Below are 16171 nucleotides of genomic sequence, written 5' to 3'. Positions count from 1 at the left end.
GAGACAAGCACGGGTCGCTGAAGACCAATTCTAACCAACACGTTGACGGGAAGAGACAAACATGGACTGCTGAAAATCCGATTCTAACCAGGATGTTGACGGGAAGAGACAAGCACGGGTTACTGAAGATCAATTCTAACCCTAATTCTAGAAACAGGACAGTGCTCATGACACCCGCCACTAATTTGCTTTGTCCACATACTTATTTACATTGTCATAGCTGGATAATATTCCTGGATGCGGCACAAAACAACAATAAACACAGGGAATACAACACAGAATTACTCGAGTAGCTTACATCCTTATTCAAAACCGTAGCGTATAAAAGCCGTTTACATATATATTTTTTAATTGTTTGAAATGTATGAATATTATTGCATGTATCTATTCTTATCTCTATTCGAGTATTTTCAGGTGGTCTCAACATCTCTTGAATTAAATTCAAGGTATCTGTAATTTCGTTATGATATCTTAAAGCAATTGAAGATGTCTGTATTTTTGAGAAATCTGAAAACGGCTTGCCTTACTACATATCGTTTCAAGATATTTTTACGAGGTCGGATACACATGAAATCCAAAGCAAAGAAGGCTTATAAAAAATAATAAACCGTAGCAAACCAAGACATCGTGCAACGGACAGACAACTTGAACCTTTCATGAGACCTCTCTATCCCACGCCAACCTTACCATTTAACAACAGAACGCATTTAACCGCGAGACTCTTTTGACCGACATTCGTCTGAAGGAGAACACACTCCTTGATCATTTCCTGTCGTCCCGGTTGTTCGCTGTTGTCGCACGCCCCCAAATTATGACGGGTGCTTTGATCGCGATACACAACCACAAAAGCTGCCTCTTCACACCCCGTACCTATATCTCCACCTGCCTTTATAAGACTTTGTACCAGATTCAATGTCAAGGGCGCTTCAAGGACTGGTCACGTTATTGCGTATTCGGCCATATTGGAGATTTCAAAACTGGATCGAAATTTGTGGTAGGAAAATAGATTGATAATTAACTGTGGAGTATTTTCATGTCTTGGAAGTTTTAATACGTCTTTGTTAAGGTGAAAAGCCTCCAGTTTATGAATGAGAGAGAGAGATACCCATTATGTAGAGACAGAGTACGTATACACTTTAATGGCCACAAACCCATGTTCAATATCACTGCATACAAGATGCTTAATTTTAGGGACGGGTAATGAGTTGGACCCGGGTACCTGTCTCAGTGCCTGAACTCGATATGACCGTGTGACTTATAGATTAAACAATGCAATATGTGATTTTTTTCACGATTAAATGGTTTTGTCGTCTTTGAATATTTAGGCATAATTGACAGTCACTTCTTTTGAATATAAGACATGGTTAAGATATTGAAAAACTCGAAATTTGTGCCCTCGAACTGAAGAATATTTCTTTCACGATTGATATCAGGAATTATCATAACGGGTATCCAGGTAAGATAGGGTCATGGGGATGAGGTACCCGTAAAGAAAGTTTGAACCCGTCCCAACTTAATTTCACTTATTCTGTCGTACAGACCCTGACGCAAATATATCAAAGAAAGCCCACACAAGTCTAGAAAATGTGACAAGTCTAGATTTCCTTAGCTTCATGAAAATGATGAAAGTCTCAGGGCTTCATTTCATTGTATATTTTTTTCAGTAAAATATGTTCATTTCAGAGACTAGATGTTAGTTGAAATTTCACTGCACATACATATAACACATCTTCACAACGTATAAGTATACACTATATTCAGACAAATTTGATGCTAGCTAACTGGACTCTTTCTCTGATAAAATATCCATACAGAATTGTAGATCAAAAGATGACCTTTTAAAGGAGATTATTGAGACAAGCGTTATTCAAATTCAATCACATTAGTCGTAAGTTGTTATACGAGGGTTGGCTGAAAAGTTCTAAGCCTCACTGTGAAAAAATGTTACAAAGTCCATGTTTGTAATTTATTTTTCTACATAGTCCCCTTCCAAGTTCACACACTTTTGCCAGCGATGCTGCAAGGCCCGAATCCCGGTCAGGAAGAAATCTTCTTCAGCTACCCTAAAAAAATCAGTCACAGCGGAAATGACGTCATCATTACTTGCAAAATGGCGACCGGCGAGTTCCTTTTTCAGTTTGGGGAACAGGTGGAAGTCAGAAGGAGCCAAATCAGGTGAATAAGGAGGATGGTCAATGAGTTCAAAGCCACAATCGCGGATTGTTGACATGGCCACCACCGATTTGTGAACAGGCGCATTGTCTTGGTGGAAGAGGACACCTTTAGCGATCATCCCTCGTCGTTTGGCTTTGATTGCTTCTCACAACTGGTTCAGTAGATCAGCATAGTATCTGCCGTTGATAGTTTGACCTTTTTCAAGATAATCAATGAGCAGAATACTCCTGGAATCCCAAAAGACTGATGCCATCACCTTTCCAGCTGAAGGAACAGACTTGGCTTTCTTCGGAGCTGGTGAATCAGGATCCTTCCACTGTTTTGACTGTAGTTTTGTTTCTGGTTGAAAGTGATGTATCCAGGTCTCATCCATGGTTACAAATCGTGCCACAAAATCATCGGGATCTGCTTCAAAACGACGCAAATTGTCAAGGGACATCTGGAACCTGACACGTTTCTGTTCTGCTGTCAAGAGCTTTGGCACCCATATTGGTGATAATATGCTCAACCCTCTCATGAGAGATGCCCACTACACTAGCAATATGTCGAGTAGTCAATCGTCGATCACCCATCAACATATCGAGCACTCGCGTTTTCTGGAGTGGTTGCTGTTGAAGGCCTTCCTGAGCGTGGGTCATCATCAAGGCTTTGTCTGCCACGCTTAAATTCTGAAAATGAGGGAGCATCATCCCCTTGAGTGGAGACCATGTCAGCATGTATCTGTGTTGGGGACATCCCTTTCTTTTGCAAGTACTTGATGACTGCCCTGTATTCAGTTTTGTCCATTTCTGATGATTTCAGAGGGTAGGTTTACCAAAAGAGCTATAGTTGAGATAAAACTATTAGTACGTTTGTAGTTCTTGTGTCTGTGATTCACTAAATGATTGTCCTCATTGGTGGCAAACACCTGTCTCTACCTGGTAGGGAAAAACCACTCAGGCTGAGAACTTTTCAGCCAACCCTCGTAGATTAGACTTATTGAAATAAGATTCGAAGATATTCTTACAAAACGGACTGAATGCTAATTCAGTATACCGTCTTTTTGAGAGTGATGCATGTCTTCTAAAATCTAGATTATGTACCATGTATAATCAGTAGAAACGATTCCATATAAAGGGTTTCAATGACAGAGTTGAAATATGAATTAGAGTGGTCATTCAAAGACGTATATACGTCAATTGACCATCTAACTTGGGAGGTATAACCTGAGTATTAAAAACCTTTAACCTTTTCCAAGATTTGCTTGAATAAATCGGTGTTTACGCCATGCAGAATCAGCCGTGGCAGTTGCTTCAGTTGCAAATGACTTTTCAATTTTCTGCCACTCCTTTTGACATAAGGTAATATTGTTTAGGGTGTCTACTTTCTTTCATTGGTAATTTATATACACCAGTACTTACGCATCTTAGATGAATCACTATAAATATTGTGACGACCACATTCAGCCAAGATAGCAGCATTCATTGGATGGACACCAACTACCATTCTCTTCCCACAGAGGTTACTTGTCATATCTGGAAGAGAATGACCAACTTCTAGAATGTACATGGAGTCGCTCTAGGGCACTAGTCTGTAGAACAGTCTCGGAACCATATTATTTTCCTTACTGCCTAACCCTCACTGCAAGACTAAAGCCCCAAATGAGACAAGTCTAGGTTTCTTAAGAATCTGTGGTCTCCCTGGGGCTCCTTTTCGATCTAAGTACATGTAGTATGTTTGTTACAATGGAAATTATATATATTCACAAGCTAAGCGTTAGTCTCTAGGGCTACCCATGCATTGTACCCCATATAAAGAAGTGTTGGTTTCAGTTTTTTATCAAACATTTCAAATAGAACAGGAGGGTAAAGATTCTTTATTTCATAATGGAGATATATTTGCATTATGGACACAGATTAGTATAGATTTTGGCCAGGACAGTATATATCAAAATAATACAAATTAGCTAGTAATGAGCTGGTAGTGCAATTGTTCACCATTCAGCTCGGATGTGCATAAGGCAGTGGGTTGAGTATATACTCCTCGAGAAGCAGAGCATGAACAACGATTGCACACGTGAAAATATCGTTAGCGCTGTCGACATTATCACAATTTAAGCACACACACTCTTCATCATCATCATCATCATCATCATCATCATGTCTAATTACTCTGGTCTTGGGGCTCCTATAGATAGGAATGAGATAGAAGCGTTCGCTCGTCAAGATACGGATTCGATATACAGATTGTGAGAGAGTTGTTTTACGCCGCTTTTGGGCAATGTTAACCGCTTAACCTCTTTGCTACCCCACTGCCCCGATACACAAATATGCCACGCCAATACAACAGATATGACGTCGGACATTTGCCAACAAAGCATATTCAGATATTTCAGTGCTGAATTTTATATTATCCAGCAGGTGCGTAAGATTATGGGTGAAGCCCATTTCTGGTGTGCCCCGTAGTGATATTGCTGGAATATTGCTAAAAGCGGAATCAAACAATACTCACTCACACACTATTTAAAGCGTTTCAAATCGCCATTCATATTGATTTACCAGCATCTTTCACATTTGTAGTAAATACAATATAAGTTCTGAAAGTGTTTTAATGATAATCGTATTGTGAATCATTTTCTTGAGGTAAAGAAGAACTCTTCGCTCATGCACTTTTCATTATTCATTCAAAACCAACAAACTGATGCAACAAGAAGACATGCACACATTTTCATGTCACCGCGCCCCAACAGACTGACGCAACCATTGACATGTCCACGGCAACAGCACGCGCCCGCTATCAATGTTTGTGATGCAGATTGTCATTCTTTTCCTCGGGAACGGGATGTTACATGACCTATTTTATATTTTCTTGGAAATGGTTAATTGGGGTTACGAACAGTTACCTGTTCTCATCGTGGATAATGTTTATAATTATTTATTCAAAACTGAGGTTGATATTTTTAATGGTTAGGTTTCATGGCGAAAAAAAGATAAAAATAGTAATACTGTATGTCATTCTCCCAACATTGTTTATCCTGCTCAGACTGACTGAGTGAGTGTGTGAGTGAGTGTGGTTTTATGCCGCTCATAGCAATATGCCAGCAATATCACAGAGATGGACTCCAGAAATAAGTTTTTTTCGCATTGTACCCATTTGGGGAATCGAACCCGGGTTTTCGGCGTAACGAGCGATCGGCTTACCCACTGAGTGTACCCCTCTGTCCCAAAACCATGGGGTTGAACCATGTGGTGAATTCACCCCAAAACACTCTGCTCTTCGTTGATAAGAATCGTATCATACTCAAAGTCTGATTAGGATCACCACTTTGAAAGTACTATGTCAAAGAGTGTGCATCTGTTGAAACTTGCAGCGATATATGTTTAATGAACAGTCGGTTGCCATAACTTGTCATGCACCACACAATACAACACGCCAGCAATCATCATTGACACATCGCCATCGTGTTTTCAACTAAAATACTTTCGGGGTAAGAATTGACTCTTTATTACACTATACTAGCATCAGTTTCTGTATATGCGATGAATTTTATGCCACGCAGATTTGTCTGTTTGTTCGTTTTTTAACGTTGCACTCAGCAATACTCCAGCAAAAATATGGCGGCTGTCTGTAAATAATCAAGCCTGGATTAGAAGACCTAGCAGAGCACCGATCTATTCAACTGGGATGCGATGACATGTGTCTACCAAGCCAGTGAGTCTGACCACCCGATCCCGTTAGTCCTCTAACCACAAGCAAGGGCGCTGAAGAATAGTGGAACCTAACCTGAATCCTGACGGGTGCCACAGGCAACACCATTCTTTGTATGTATGTTACGCTAAATTTACGGAACCAGCTGCCAACCTTATGCAGACGAATTGCATGAGGGTTGTGCATCAAATTAATGGAAATCATTTGCAAATGTCGTGTATGTGAACAGCTGCGTGTTTGTTTTTAGAGAATTTGCCAATTTTCACTGAGTTGCATCATTTATTGAACGCATGACAATAATCTTTTTAACCTTGCAAATTTGATTTTCAGTGCATCTGTTCATGCGTAAACAGTACCTTTAAGACATATATGAAATATTTTGCAAAATGTAGTTTAGAACATTTAACTAAGAAAAATAGTTACATGATTTACATCTGTGAGTACTTTTGATGGGTAGTGTATCATACGTCGCAGCCTGGCCCCTATAGGAGAGTATTAGTGCCACTAATTAGTGTCTAAAATATAATTATCGGCCTAGATAATTTGATCTACGTTGAAGACAGTGGCACAAATACTCTTGCATAGTAGGCAACACAAGATTTATGGGTATTGTATAGGCAATTTATTCATCTCAAACTTTAATTGTCTGCCTTTCTCTCCGGGTATGCTATATATGTGTTTTATACATTACTAATTTGACAATTGTTGTTCATATCTAATGAAATCCCTATATCCATATAATGTGTTGAAAAATGTATTCCAGTAATTATAGGCCCCCACTCAGATTGCCTATGAGGTTTCCATGGTGTTAATGAACCCAGAATGGGAGGTAACCGCAAATCAGGCAAAACAATTGTTTAACATGAACGTGGGATATCGTTTTCAAACGTGAATTGTTCCCTTCTTAATGTGCTTTTTGTTATTCTGAATAGTTTTACCAATCTGTTCGAAGTACAATGTAGGCCGGGGTTACGTCTGAGAGACATAGAGGTTTATGAGTAATTATATGGAAAATTAATGGAATTCTAATTTTGTCACAACAATATCCCTGATAAGTTTCTGGTTTTAGTTGTTAATTCAGTCTAAGTAAACTCAGTCTCAGTATTATTTGTTACACTCCTCTAAGTATACTTAGACTGGTTGTCGGTTGAAGCAGCGTCTATTTTGAGGAATTCCGTCTGGCCCTAACTTCGTTTTTGACAGCAGACGTTAGCATGCAAAACAGATACACAAAAAGTTGTCTTGTGTCTGTGTTGAAAAAGTATTCTGGAAATCTTTTCCTTCTTAGTAATTTACAAAATTGAATTTAAAATGCCCTAAAATGCCAGTTGGACTTTTGAGTGATAGAATACAACGGATGTGCATTTCTGCAGCTCTGTATAAACAATTAATTTAAGCATTTGATATTTGGACTAAGTGACGTGTCAGATAAGATGTTTGAATCATTTGAACAATAAGAGGAGTTCAATGGAGGGACGTTTCGGTGTAGCTTTTAACAACGTCACACCGTTATCGCTTGAAACATCGCTCATATATTATGTTAAAGATGTTCTATATCCATAGATATAGGTTGGTCATCACACCAACTTCTAAATGCCACTCAAATAAGTTAACATGCCATTTGTTTTGTTTCATAAACACACTGAAATGCGTTTTCCTTTTTATGGGTGTCAGTGAGCTTTACTATGCAGATTCTTTGCAAATTGAGGCGACAGTGTGGTCTGAATAGGCTGCTACGTTTTTAAGGGGGTGAGGGCAGAGGGGTTGGGGTGGGGGAGCTGGATACGGGGGTGGTGGGTGGTGAGATTCAGCATGTAAAGGATGCATCCGTTTAAGCAGCTGATTAGCAGGCATGAAATGTGATTTACGGGGTCGCTTTTAATTTTTTTTTAAAAGCTGCACTCAGCAGTATTCATCTCACATGACTGGGAATCGCCCTGCTAGGAAAGACAATCCAATCCAGTGATTGATACCCTGAACATTGATCTGCACTGTCTGGATACGGTACCATGCAAAAACCAAATGAACGAACCCAACTAATCCGTCATGCAGATCCTGGAACACATATACTGAACAGCAAAAGAAATGCAAAAAAGCTTTTTGTAGATTTAAAATAGGAGACATCAACATGAACGCTTACTTTCATGAGGTTCACTTTTTTTTCCTAAAATTACGTTTCTTTTGCTGTTCAGTATAGAAATGTATATCCAAGTCAACCATATGCCAGTCTAAAAAATTGGCAAGTCCACATTGCACCAGTTTGAATGAGGCCATCAAGTTGGGCTCATTTTTATCATAAATTATCGAGATAATTTAACGACTGGTTTCCCCCGTAAAATTGGTTCTTCTCTGAGAATAGATGTCGGTACCGCCTCTCTCGACATTGCTTGTTGAAGGCCAATTCGAATCCGGATGTTGACGAGTGTTTGAATGAGGGTGGAATTGGCGATGTGAGTGGATAACCTTTACACAAGATCCGCAATTGTGCCCCCTTTTTCATAACGGCGTTTGTGTTTATTTCATGAACCCGGACTTCTCTAAAATTTAGCCATAGCCATTAAAGGGTAACTGCCCTTCCATTCTCCCAGTCACTAAAGTTAACCTAATCGAACCGAGGTCTACCCCACTGCCCCTTTGTTAAAGTTTTTGAATTAAAGGCAACATGACGGGTTTTTTTAAGTTAAAATGCTGTTTTGCTATGTTGAGATCGCCAATGCTGGACGGCTGTAAGATGACTTCAGAATGTGAAGGCGGCAAGTTTTTACTTCGCGACAACCCTGTGTTCCACACATCAGTGTTCGACACATTTGTGCATTTTAAATCTTTACCCATTTATGCATAAGGTGTTAGATTTTCATCACATTTTGTGAGCTGGTTTCTCTTGGCAAGCAATGAAAGGAATGCGGTGTCATTTTAACAGTAAATAAATTTCTCCATACCTTTCGTAACACTATAAAATGCGTCCCATAAATGGGACAATATGCAGATGAGTGAACTTAAATTAGGTCATTTATTAGGATTAGGTGGGGGAAATCAACCTCTCAAATCGTAAAATTGACTCTTCTCATCTGAAAGCTTTCATGGAATAAAACCAAACTTGCTTTTATATGAAACAATGTGTATTAACAAATTGAAGCCTGAACGTTTCATGGACATTCTTCTTCCCATAAAATGTTTTGTGATGAATTAACCATCATAATTGTTGAATGTATCCCCATATCCTCTGCTAGTGAAGATTGTAAGGAAATGTTTTCTAGTCATAGCTTCATAAATCTCTTAAACAAGCTGGAAGTAACCTGTACAAATGAAAAAAGGGGAAAACAGCAAAACAAACAACAACACGTTCTAACTTACATAGTTAAAATAGTAAATAAATACTCCTACCTCTTAAGGGACCAGCCTTGCCAGTGGAAGTGAGCATGCTTAAAGAACTTAATCTCTACAAATGATGTAATTAGTTGAACCACTAAACTATTTACTCAGCTTCTCTCACGTCTATGCTGCTTTCTATTTTCAACAATAGCAGAGAAATGTTTTTTAGAAGTATCCGTCCCCAAAAAGGGATGAAATTCATAGATGGGTTAAATGGGAGATGGGTTAACCCTGTGGTCAAAACGTTTGCTCGTCACACCGAGAACTTAGGTTCAATTCCGGACATGGGTACGTGAAATGGATGACCAAACTAGCGTATAAACGAAAAGATAAACATTTGATTGTTTTATAAAATTTCACAGAGAGGATGACGAAAATATATTTCAACATTACAGTCTTGGTATCAGCCTACCAAAACATTTCATGTCATCTGGCACACCCCAAGAGGTATTTTTAATGAACCTAGATGAGGAAATGTTAGCGTCGAACCTATAGATTATTCAAATATATCGACCCCCCGAGCCATACTTACGAATCATCAACAGAGCTAAGGCTAAAAATAGTGAAATGTTTCTCGTGCATTGGGGCGTCACTTTTATTTGTGCGCGAAACAATTTTTATCGCCGTTTAAAAAAGCTAAACCTCCAAAGCTGTATTTCTGAGAGAGCTAATTTTATTGTCTGCTCTGAATAACATGCTGAGGAGACGGCTTTTGTTCGTGTAAAAAATATTATCCATCTGAACTATTTCTCATATTTCATTCTAAAACGAAATAGTGTCTCATAAACCTTAATGGCTGTGCGAATGGATATTTTATTTCATGTGATCGTTCACGTGACACTTTCATGAACTATATTTGTCTGTCTCTCTGTCAACCTCGCTTATCGCACCCCCGGGAACTTAAGTCACAAATCCCTCCTCGACTTCAAGCGGTCGAGATTTATGACATGGACTCCGTTTGGAAAGATAAGCCGTAATTTCTCCCAGTTCTTTTATCAACCTAGTAGATAAAAAAAAAAAAATAAATATAAGTTTTGAAAGACTTAATATCGCAGCTTTATAACCAGTGTATTTAGGACCGGCCTCCCTCGCTATCTTTCCTCACAGAATTTTGTTTGTGAACATTCAGGACCTTTCAGCCTGAGTCATCTGATAACCCATGCAGATATGTGAGGTATTTATTTTACATTATCAGACCACCTCTCGATGTATGGTCTTAGAGTGATGCAACCTGTGGTAGATCAACATTTATCGTTTGTCATGTGTGGCGTGTTTTTCCTCATTTCTTTTCATCGTCGGTCTGCTTGACCGTGCCTGTGACTTTAATTCTATATGCATTTGTCTACCTCTCACTGAAGTGTAATATGTTACATAGACCCTGAAACAAATAGCCTAGTGCAAGGCTAGTCTACCACATGATGAAAGTTTCTTTTTCTTTACGTATTACGGGATTATCAAAATTTAGCAACCATATTTTCTGTACAGTATGTTCATTACAGAGACTAGAAGTTTACTCTCGTAGTATCTAAGTCTTTCAACACACGCCAGTCTCTCCATGCACGTATGGTCTGTGTCTGTTTGAATGCATGTGTCTCTCGAACTGTGCAGATGTCTGTCTGACTGTGTATGTCTGTACACGTGTCTGTCAGACTGTGCATGTGTTTGTCTGACTGTATATGAGTGAATCTGTGTACATGTATATGCCTGTCTGACCGTGTAGTCTCTGTATGTGTCTGACTGTACATGTCTGTCTTACTGTATGCCTGTCTGATTATGTCTGACTATTCATGTCTCTGACTGTACGTGTCTGACTACATGTCTGACTGTATTTATCGGCCTGTCTGACTCTACATACCTGTCTGTAATGTCTGTCTGACTGTACATGTCCGACATGTCACACTATGCATAACTGCCTGTACATGTCTGTCTGACAGTACTTCTGTCAATGTGTATTTGACTGTATGTGTCTGACTGTATGTCTGGTTGTACATGTCTGTCTGACTATATGTCAAACTGTATATATCTGTCTGTATATATCTATGTCTGTACATATCAGACTGCACATGTCAGTTTGACTGTACATGCCCATCTGACTGTACGTCTGACTGTACATGTCTATCTGACTGTACTTGTCTGTCTGTACATCTGTTTGACTACACATGACTGACTGGGTCTGTGTCTGACTGTACATGTCTGTCTGTACGTCTGACTATACATGTCTGACTGGGCCTGTGTCTAACTGGGCCTGTGTCTGACTGTGCATGTCTGACTGTACATGTCTGTGCATCTGTCTAACCCAAGGCGCGTTTAACTTCAAATGAATGCTTCATCTTGATGTTGGCAGAGAACCCGAAGTAATGCATAATACCAATGCTGTCTGGCTGTGCATGTGTCTGTCAGACTGTATGAGTGTCTGACTGTGCATCTGTCTAACCCTGTATCTACTGTGGCTACCCTCCTGCCTGTGAGGGCGAGCTGGTTCCTCCAAGGTGTGTTTGACTTCACATGAATGTTTCATCACTATGTTGGAGGACAACCGGAAGTCATGCACACATGGGTGATCTTACACAGCCAGAAACCAAACCTGGGTGAACTGGATAACAACTCACAACCGGCTACCTGTTCAAGGGAGGTAACTCTATGCAGCAGAGCTTTGACTGAAGGGGCAACCATGCTTCCGTTTAACAGAAAATCAGTGTAGATTTATATTCAAGTTACTCTAGACTTCAAGTTCATCTAGACTGATGGGCTGTTACCTAGTCCTTCAATAGAAATCTGAACAGAAGAAAACTAAACACAAAATTAATTACAGTTATGTTTATATGTTACAAATTGTAACACACAGAGAAAGAATCTAAATTCAACATTAAATATCACAGACAGATCTTCATACAATATTCAGTATAAATAAAATTTTTGAATTTGGTAACAGCAAAATGGTCTTCAGCAACATATACATTTAGAAATACTGTTTTGTAAAATCAATAAAAACAATGAAAATACTTTCTTGGACGGCAAAGCAGACTTCATCACTTCAAGGAGAATATTTTCTTGAACTAATCTTTTACACAGGCATTGTGGGTGAGAATATTCAGCAGTATTACAACATGCTATGGGTGTTTCAACACTGCATGGGACAGGATTTCAATCTTCATGTCTTCTCAGTGTGGAGAAAGCCAAACGCAATACAGGTTGTACACATTTAGAACTTTGAAACAACCCACAAACATTAGTAGTGCTGACAAAACATGTTCATTATCCGTCCCAATCTGGAATTTAAAACACATGATCATTGGATCCTGCTACACCAAGGGACACCACTCAGTATAGTCAGTACAGTTCTGACAGTACAAGTATCACACCTGATGGTGAAACATGCTCACATTCAAGACCAAACCATTATCTACAAGTGATTTCATCTCCATGTCATACAAAATCAACAATAGATACATACTGAAGGTCCCACCCACCCTTGAAAAAAAAACTCTGACAATTATATATACAATGATGAAATTGATTGTAAGTATGCCCAGACATTGCCAGATAGTTGAGAGAGCAGGTAGTGGGGAAGGGGTGGGGGATACTCAATATTGACCTTCACTTAGACTGAAAACAATTACTGAAGTATGTTATGTTTAACGTGATTAAATTCTGAAATCTTATGCCATCCCTTACTTTTCTCTCTCAGTATATATCAAATCAAATCATCCACATCTATCCAATTTCTAGAGTCCTTCAGGAATACTGTTACATGCTAAAACCTGACATACATATATATACACTGGTGTTGAAGACAGTCATCGCACAAAAAAGTGAAGTAAAATACTGGGGCAGTAATATACATTATGGTTAATGCTGCTTTGAAATGAATTTCTCTCAAATCACCTCTCTTTGTGATGAAGGAGCAATATCTGAAGTGATGAAGTAGAAAAACAGGAAGTGAAGTTCTTAAAAGTCTCTGGTGAAATCCACAAACATGAGTCTGGTGCAGAGAAACCAAGAAACAATCAACATGGGATTCAAAACCAGACATACATTCCTGGATTAAACTAAGGATGCAGATCTGCACACTGAATTGTGAAACTGAGACAGATGGCTACCTAATCATTCTTTTTAAAATGAACACTATGTCAAACATGATATGTATACTGAACAGAAAAAGAAATGTCACCTTTTTCTTACTTTTCTGATATTTCAGTTTGATGAAACTTGCGTTTCTTTTGCTGTTCAGTATATTCTGAGTGGCCCTTCAGAGAGATTTTTTGAAAATTGCCAGTTGACAGTTTGCTTTATCTTTGATGATAGGTATTGTCTTATCCTCGTTACAAATATTTTCATAATATTCCACTCAAAGAATTTAAGAACACCATTTCTGATAGTTACAATATAATAGTTACGATAGTTGTCATGTTCCTTGATGTCTTTTGAGTAGTATATGTGTGTATGTTTACATATATCTGAACATCTGATAATCGCTATCAAATGTGGAACAGAATATTTGTTTGCACCTGCTGACAGAAAAAGAATGCACTTTTTAAAATTGAAGACTCAGTCTGACCTATTTAGTTTAGTTTGCTTATAACAGATGTTTCACACACAATGTACTGCAAATTTGTCATGACTGCAACAGTACGAATGTTCACGTCTTGGAATGACATCTATAAGTCATGCACATAAGGAAGTTCACGGATGTCAGTTTTTGTAATATGTTGAATATGATCTTTTGGAGTATTATTTGATAAATCTTTCTTTAATATATTAAAATGAGTTAGTGAGGCAATGCATTTTTCCCACTTGACAAACCTGGAAATATGAGAAATCTGGCATTTAAACCTTTGAAAAGTTTTACACCTTGTGTTCTCAAATAACTCCCTAAAATGCTTACAGACAGCAGACAAAATACCAGTTGCTCTCTCAATTCCATAAACCTATTCATATTTATTTTTATGAAGCGTATCTAAGTTTTAATATCTCTTTGGGTTTTATTTATGACAACACAATGGGTTTTGGCAAATGGTTTGGAATGACTTTGTTCAATCAGTGATAACAAAATAACAAACAGCATCTTTTAAGCTGTGATCAATACATCTGGGGTCAAGGAGTGACCAAACAAATTTTCAGCTGCAATCATTAGAAGGGTTGGGGTTCAAGGGTTTATGCTGGAGGAATAAAGTGCAATGACATCTGTATACAGCATACCCAAATTCACTTTTCTTCTTTTCAAAAAATACATGCAATTGTATAAAATGGTTTTGAATTGCTTCAATATATCAATAGTTACAGAATGATGACTGACATAGTTTCATTCAGCTTTGGTTAAAAGGGCTGTGATTGAATGAATTAAAATACAATGAAACATCTTTCTTCCTTCAGTTCTACTTCTTCTTTGCTTTGGCAGAGGCCTTCTTCTGTGGACTGTGAGGAACGGGCAGCTTCTTCTCCTCCTTCTTCTCTTCACGGACAACGGGGGTGGTAGTGGCAGGGGTTCTGCTGGAGGCGGGGGTCCTGCTGGACACTGGGGAGGGTGTGGTGATGCTGACTGGGGTAGTCTCATCCACCTCCTGGCCGGTCAGCTGGGTCATCTTCTTTTCCAGGGCACGGAGCTGCTCCTGTACCAGTGTCAGCTCGAGTTCAGCTTCTGCAGCCCGTTCTTCGGCCACCTGGGCTCGATGCTCAGTGTCTCTGTTGGGAGAGTGAGTGAGGCATGTAAGTGAGTGAGTGAGTGAGTGGCTGTGTTAGAGAGTTAGTGAGTGGCTCAGAGAGAGAGTGAGTGTATTGTAGTTTATGTTCCATGGATGCAGTTGGGTGGTCAGTGACAATCAATTTAATTCGTTGAGATACTCAGATAAAATGCAACAGTTTTACTTTGATAATTTTGAAACAAGACAACCTTAAAAGAATTTAAACATTTCAAAGATTCAGATAAGGAAGATATATGTGCCATATCAGTGAGTGGAAGAGTTTAGTTTTACGCCGCACTCAGCAATACTACAGCTATATGGTGGCGGACTGTAAATAATCGAGTCTGGACCAGACAATCCAGTGATCAACAACATGAGCATCGATCTGCTCAATTGGGAACCGATGACATGTGCCGACCAAATCAGCAAAGCCTGACCACCCGATCCTGTTAGTCGCCTCTTACGACAAACTTAGTCGTCCTTAATGGCAAGCATGGGTGGCTGAAGGCCTTTTCTACCCCGGGAACTTCACGGGTCTGTGCCATATCAACTTACAACAGTTGGGCCTGCAGGTTACCAACAGCTGCCAGTGCCTCAAATGCTTTTTGTGTATCTGGGGTTCCTGACTTGCTGGTAGCCTGCACTTCAGGAGCCTGGGAAAAACAATAGTTTAATTAGGAGAATAACAATGAGGATAAGACGGAGAATAAGAATGGGGATAACAAAGAGAATAACAATGGGAATAACAACAATAACAATGGGGATAACAATGGGAATAACAACATTAACAATGGGGATAACAAGGAGAATAACAATGGGGATAACAAGGAGAATAACAATGGAAATTTTGGTTGGAATAACAATGGGAATAACAATTTCAGGAGTTTAGTTATCACATTCACAACACTGGTAAAGCACAATGAAGTGCCGACCAAATAAAGATAATTATGAGGCACATATGGAAAACAGAAACATAAAATAGAAATATTATTCATTTTGACACTTTAGATACTGTTCCTTTCTTCAGAATGTGTATTCCTCTTACCGCCTGTACATCTGACTGTAGCTGAGCCACGTGAGTGTTGTCGTCTGTGCCGATCAGTTCCAGCTTCTCGCCAGTGTCCTCCACAAGGGCCTGGGTGATAAGTGACATGTGAATATCTGGCTGATATGTTTTATTATTTTTGCATAAATTTCATTGCTTACAACACTCAGTTCTATACATGAAGCATTTGGTTTAATACTTTTTTACCCAC

At 39.0% G+C, this 16171-nt stretch overlaps 1 protein-coding gene across 1 annotated transcript in view; it reads right to left on the bottom strand.

Moving 5' to 3' along the window:
- Positions 1 to 12036: 12036 nt before the first annotated feature.
- Positions 12037 to 16171, bottom strand: part of LOC137273812 (axonemal dynein light chain domain-containing protein 1-like) — a 29983-nt gene continuing 25848 nt past the window's right edge. Inside the window, exons 24-26 of the mRNA XM_067806673.1 lie at positions 15961 to 16050; positions 15471 to 15568; positions 12037 to 14916 (exon numbers count right to left, since the gene is read on the bottom strand). Of these exons, the coding sequence (XP_067662774.1) occupies positions 14610 to 14916; positions 15471 to 15568; positions 15961 to 16050 (495 nt within the window). The 3' untranslated portion in view covers positions 12037 to 14609. The remainder of the gene's footprint in view (positions 14917 to 15470; positions 15569 to 15960; positions 16051 to 16171) is intronic.

Source organism: Haliotis asinina, chromosome 2 (assembly GCF_037392515.1).
Source record: "Haliotis asinina isolate JCU_RB_2024 chromosome 2, JCU_Hal_asi_v2, whole genome shotgun sequence".
Lineage (NCBI taxonomy): Eukaryota > Metazoa > Mollusca > Gastropoda > Lepetellida > Haliotidae > Haliotis > Haliotis asinina.
This window is presented reverse-complemented; position numbering and strand designations above follow the sequence as displayed.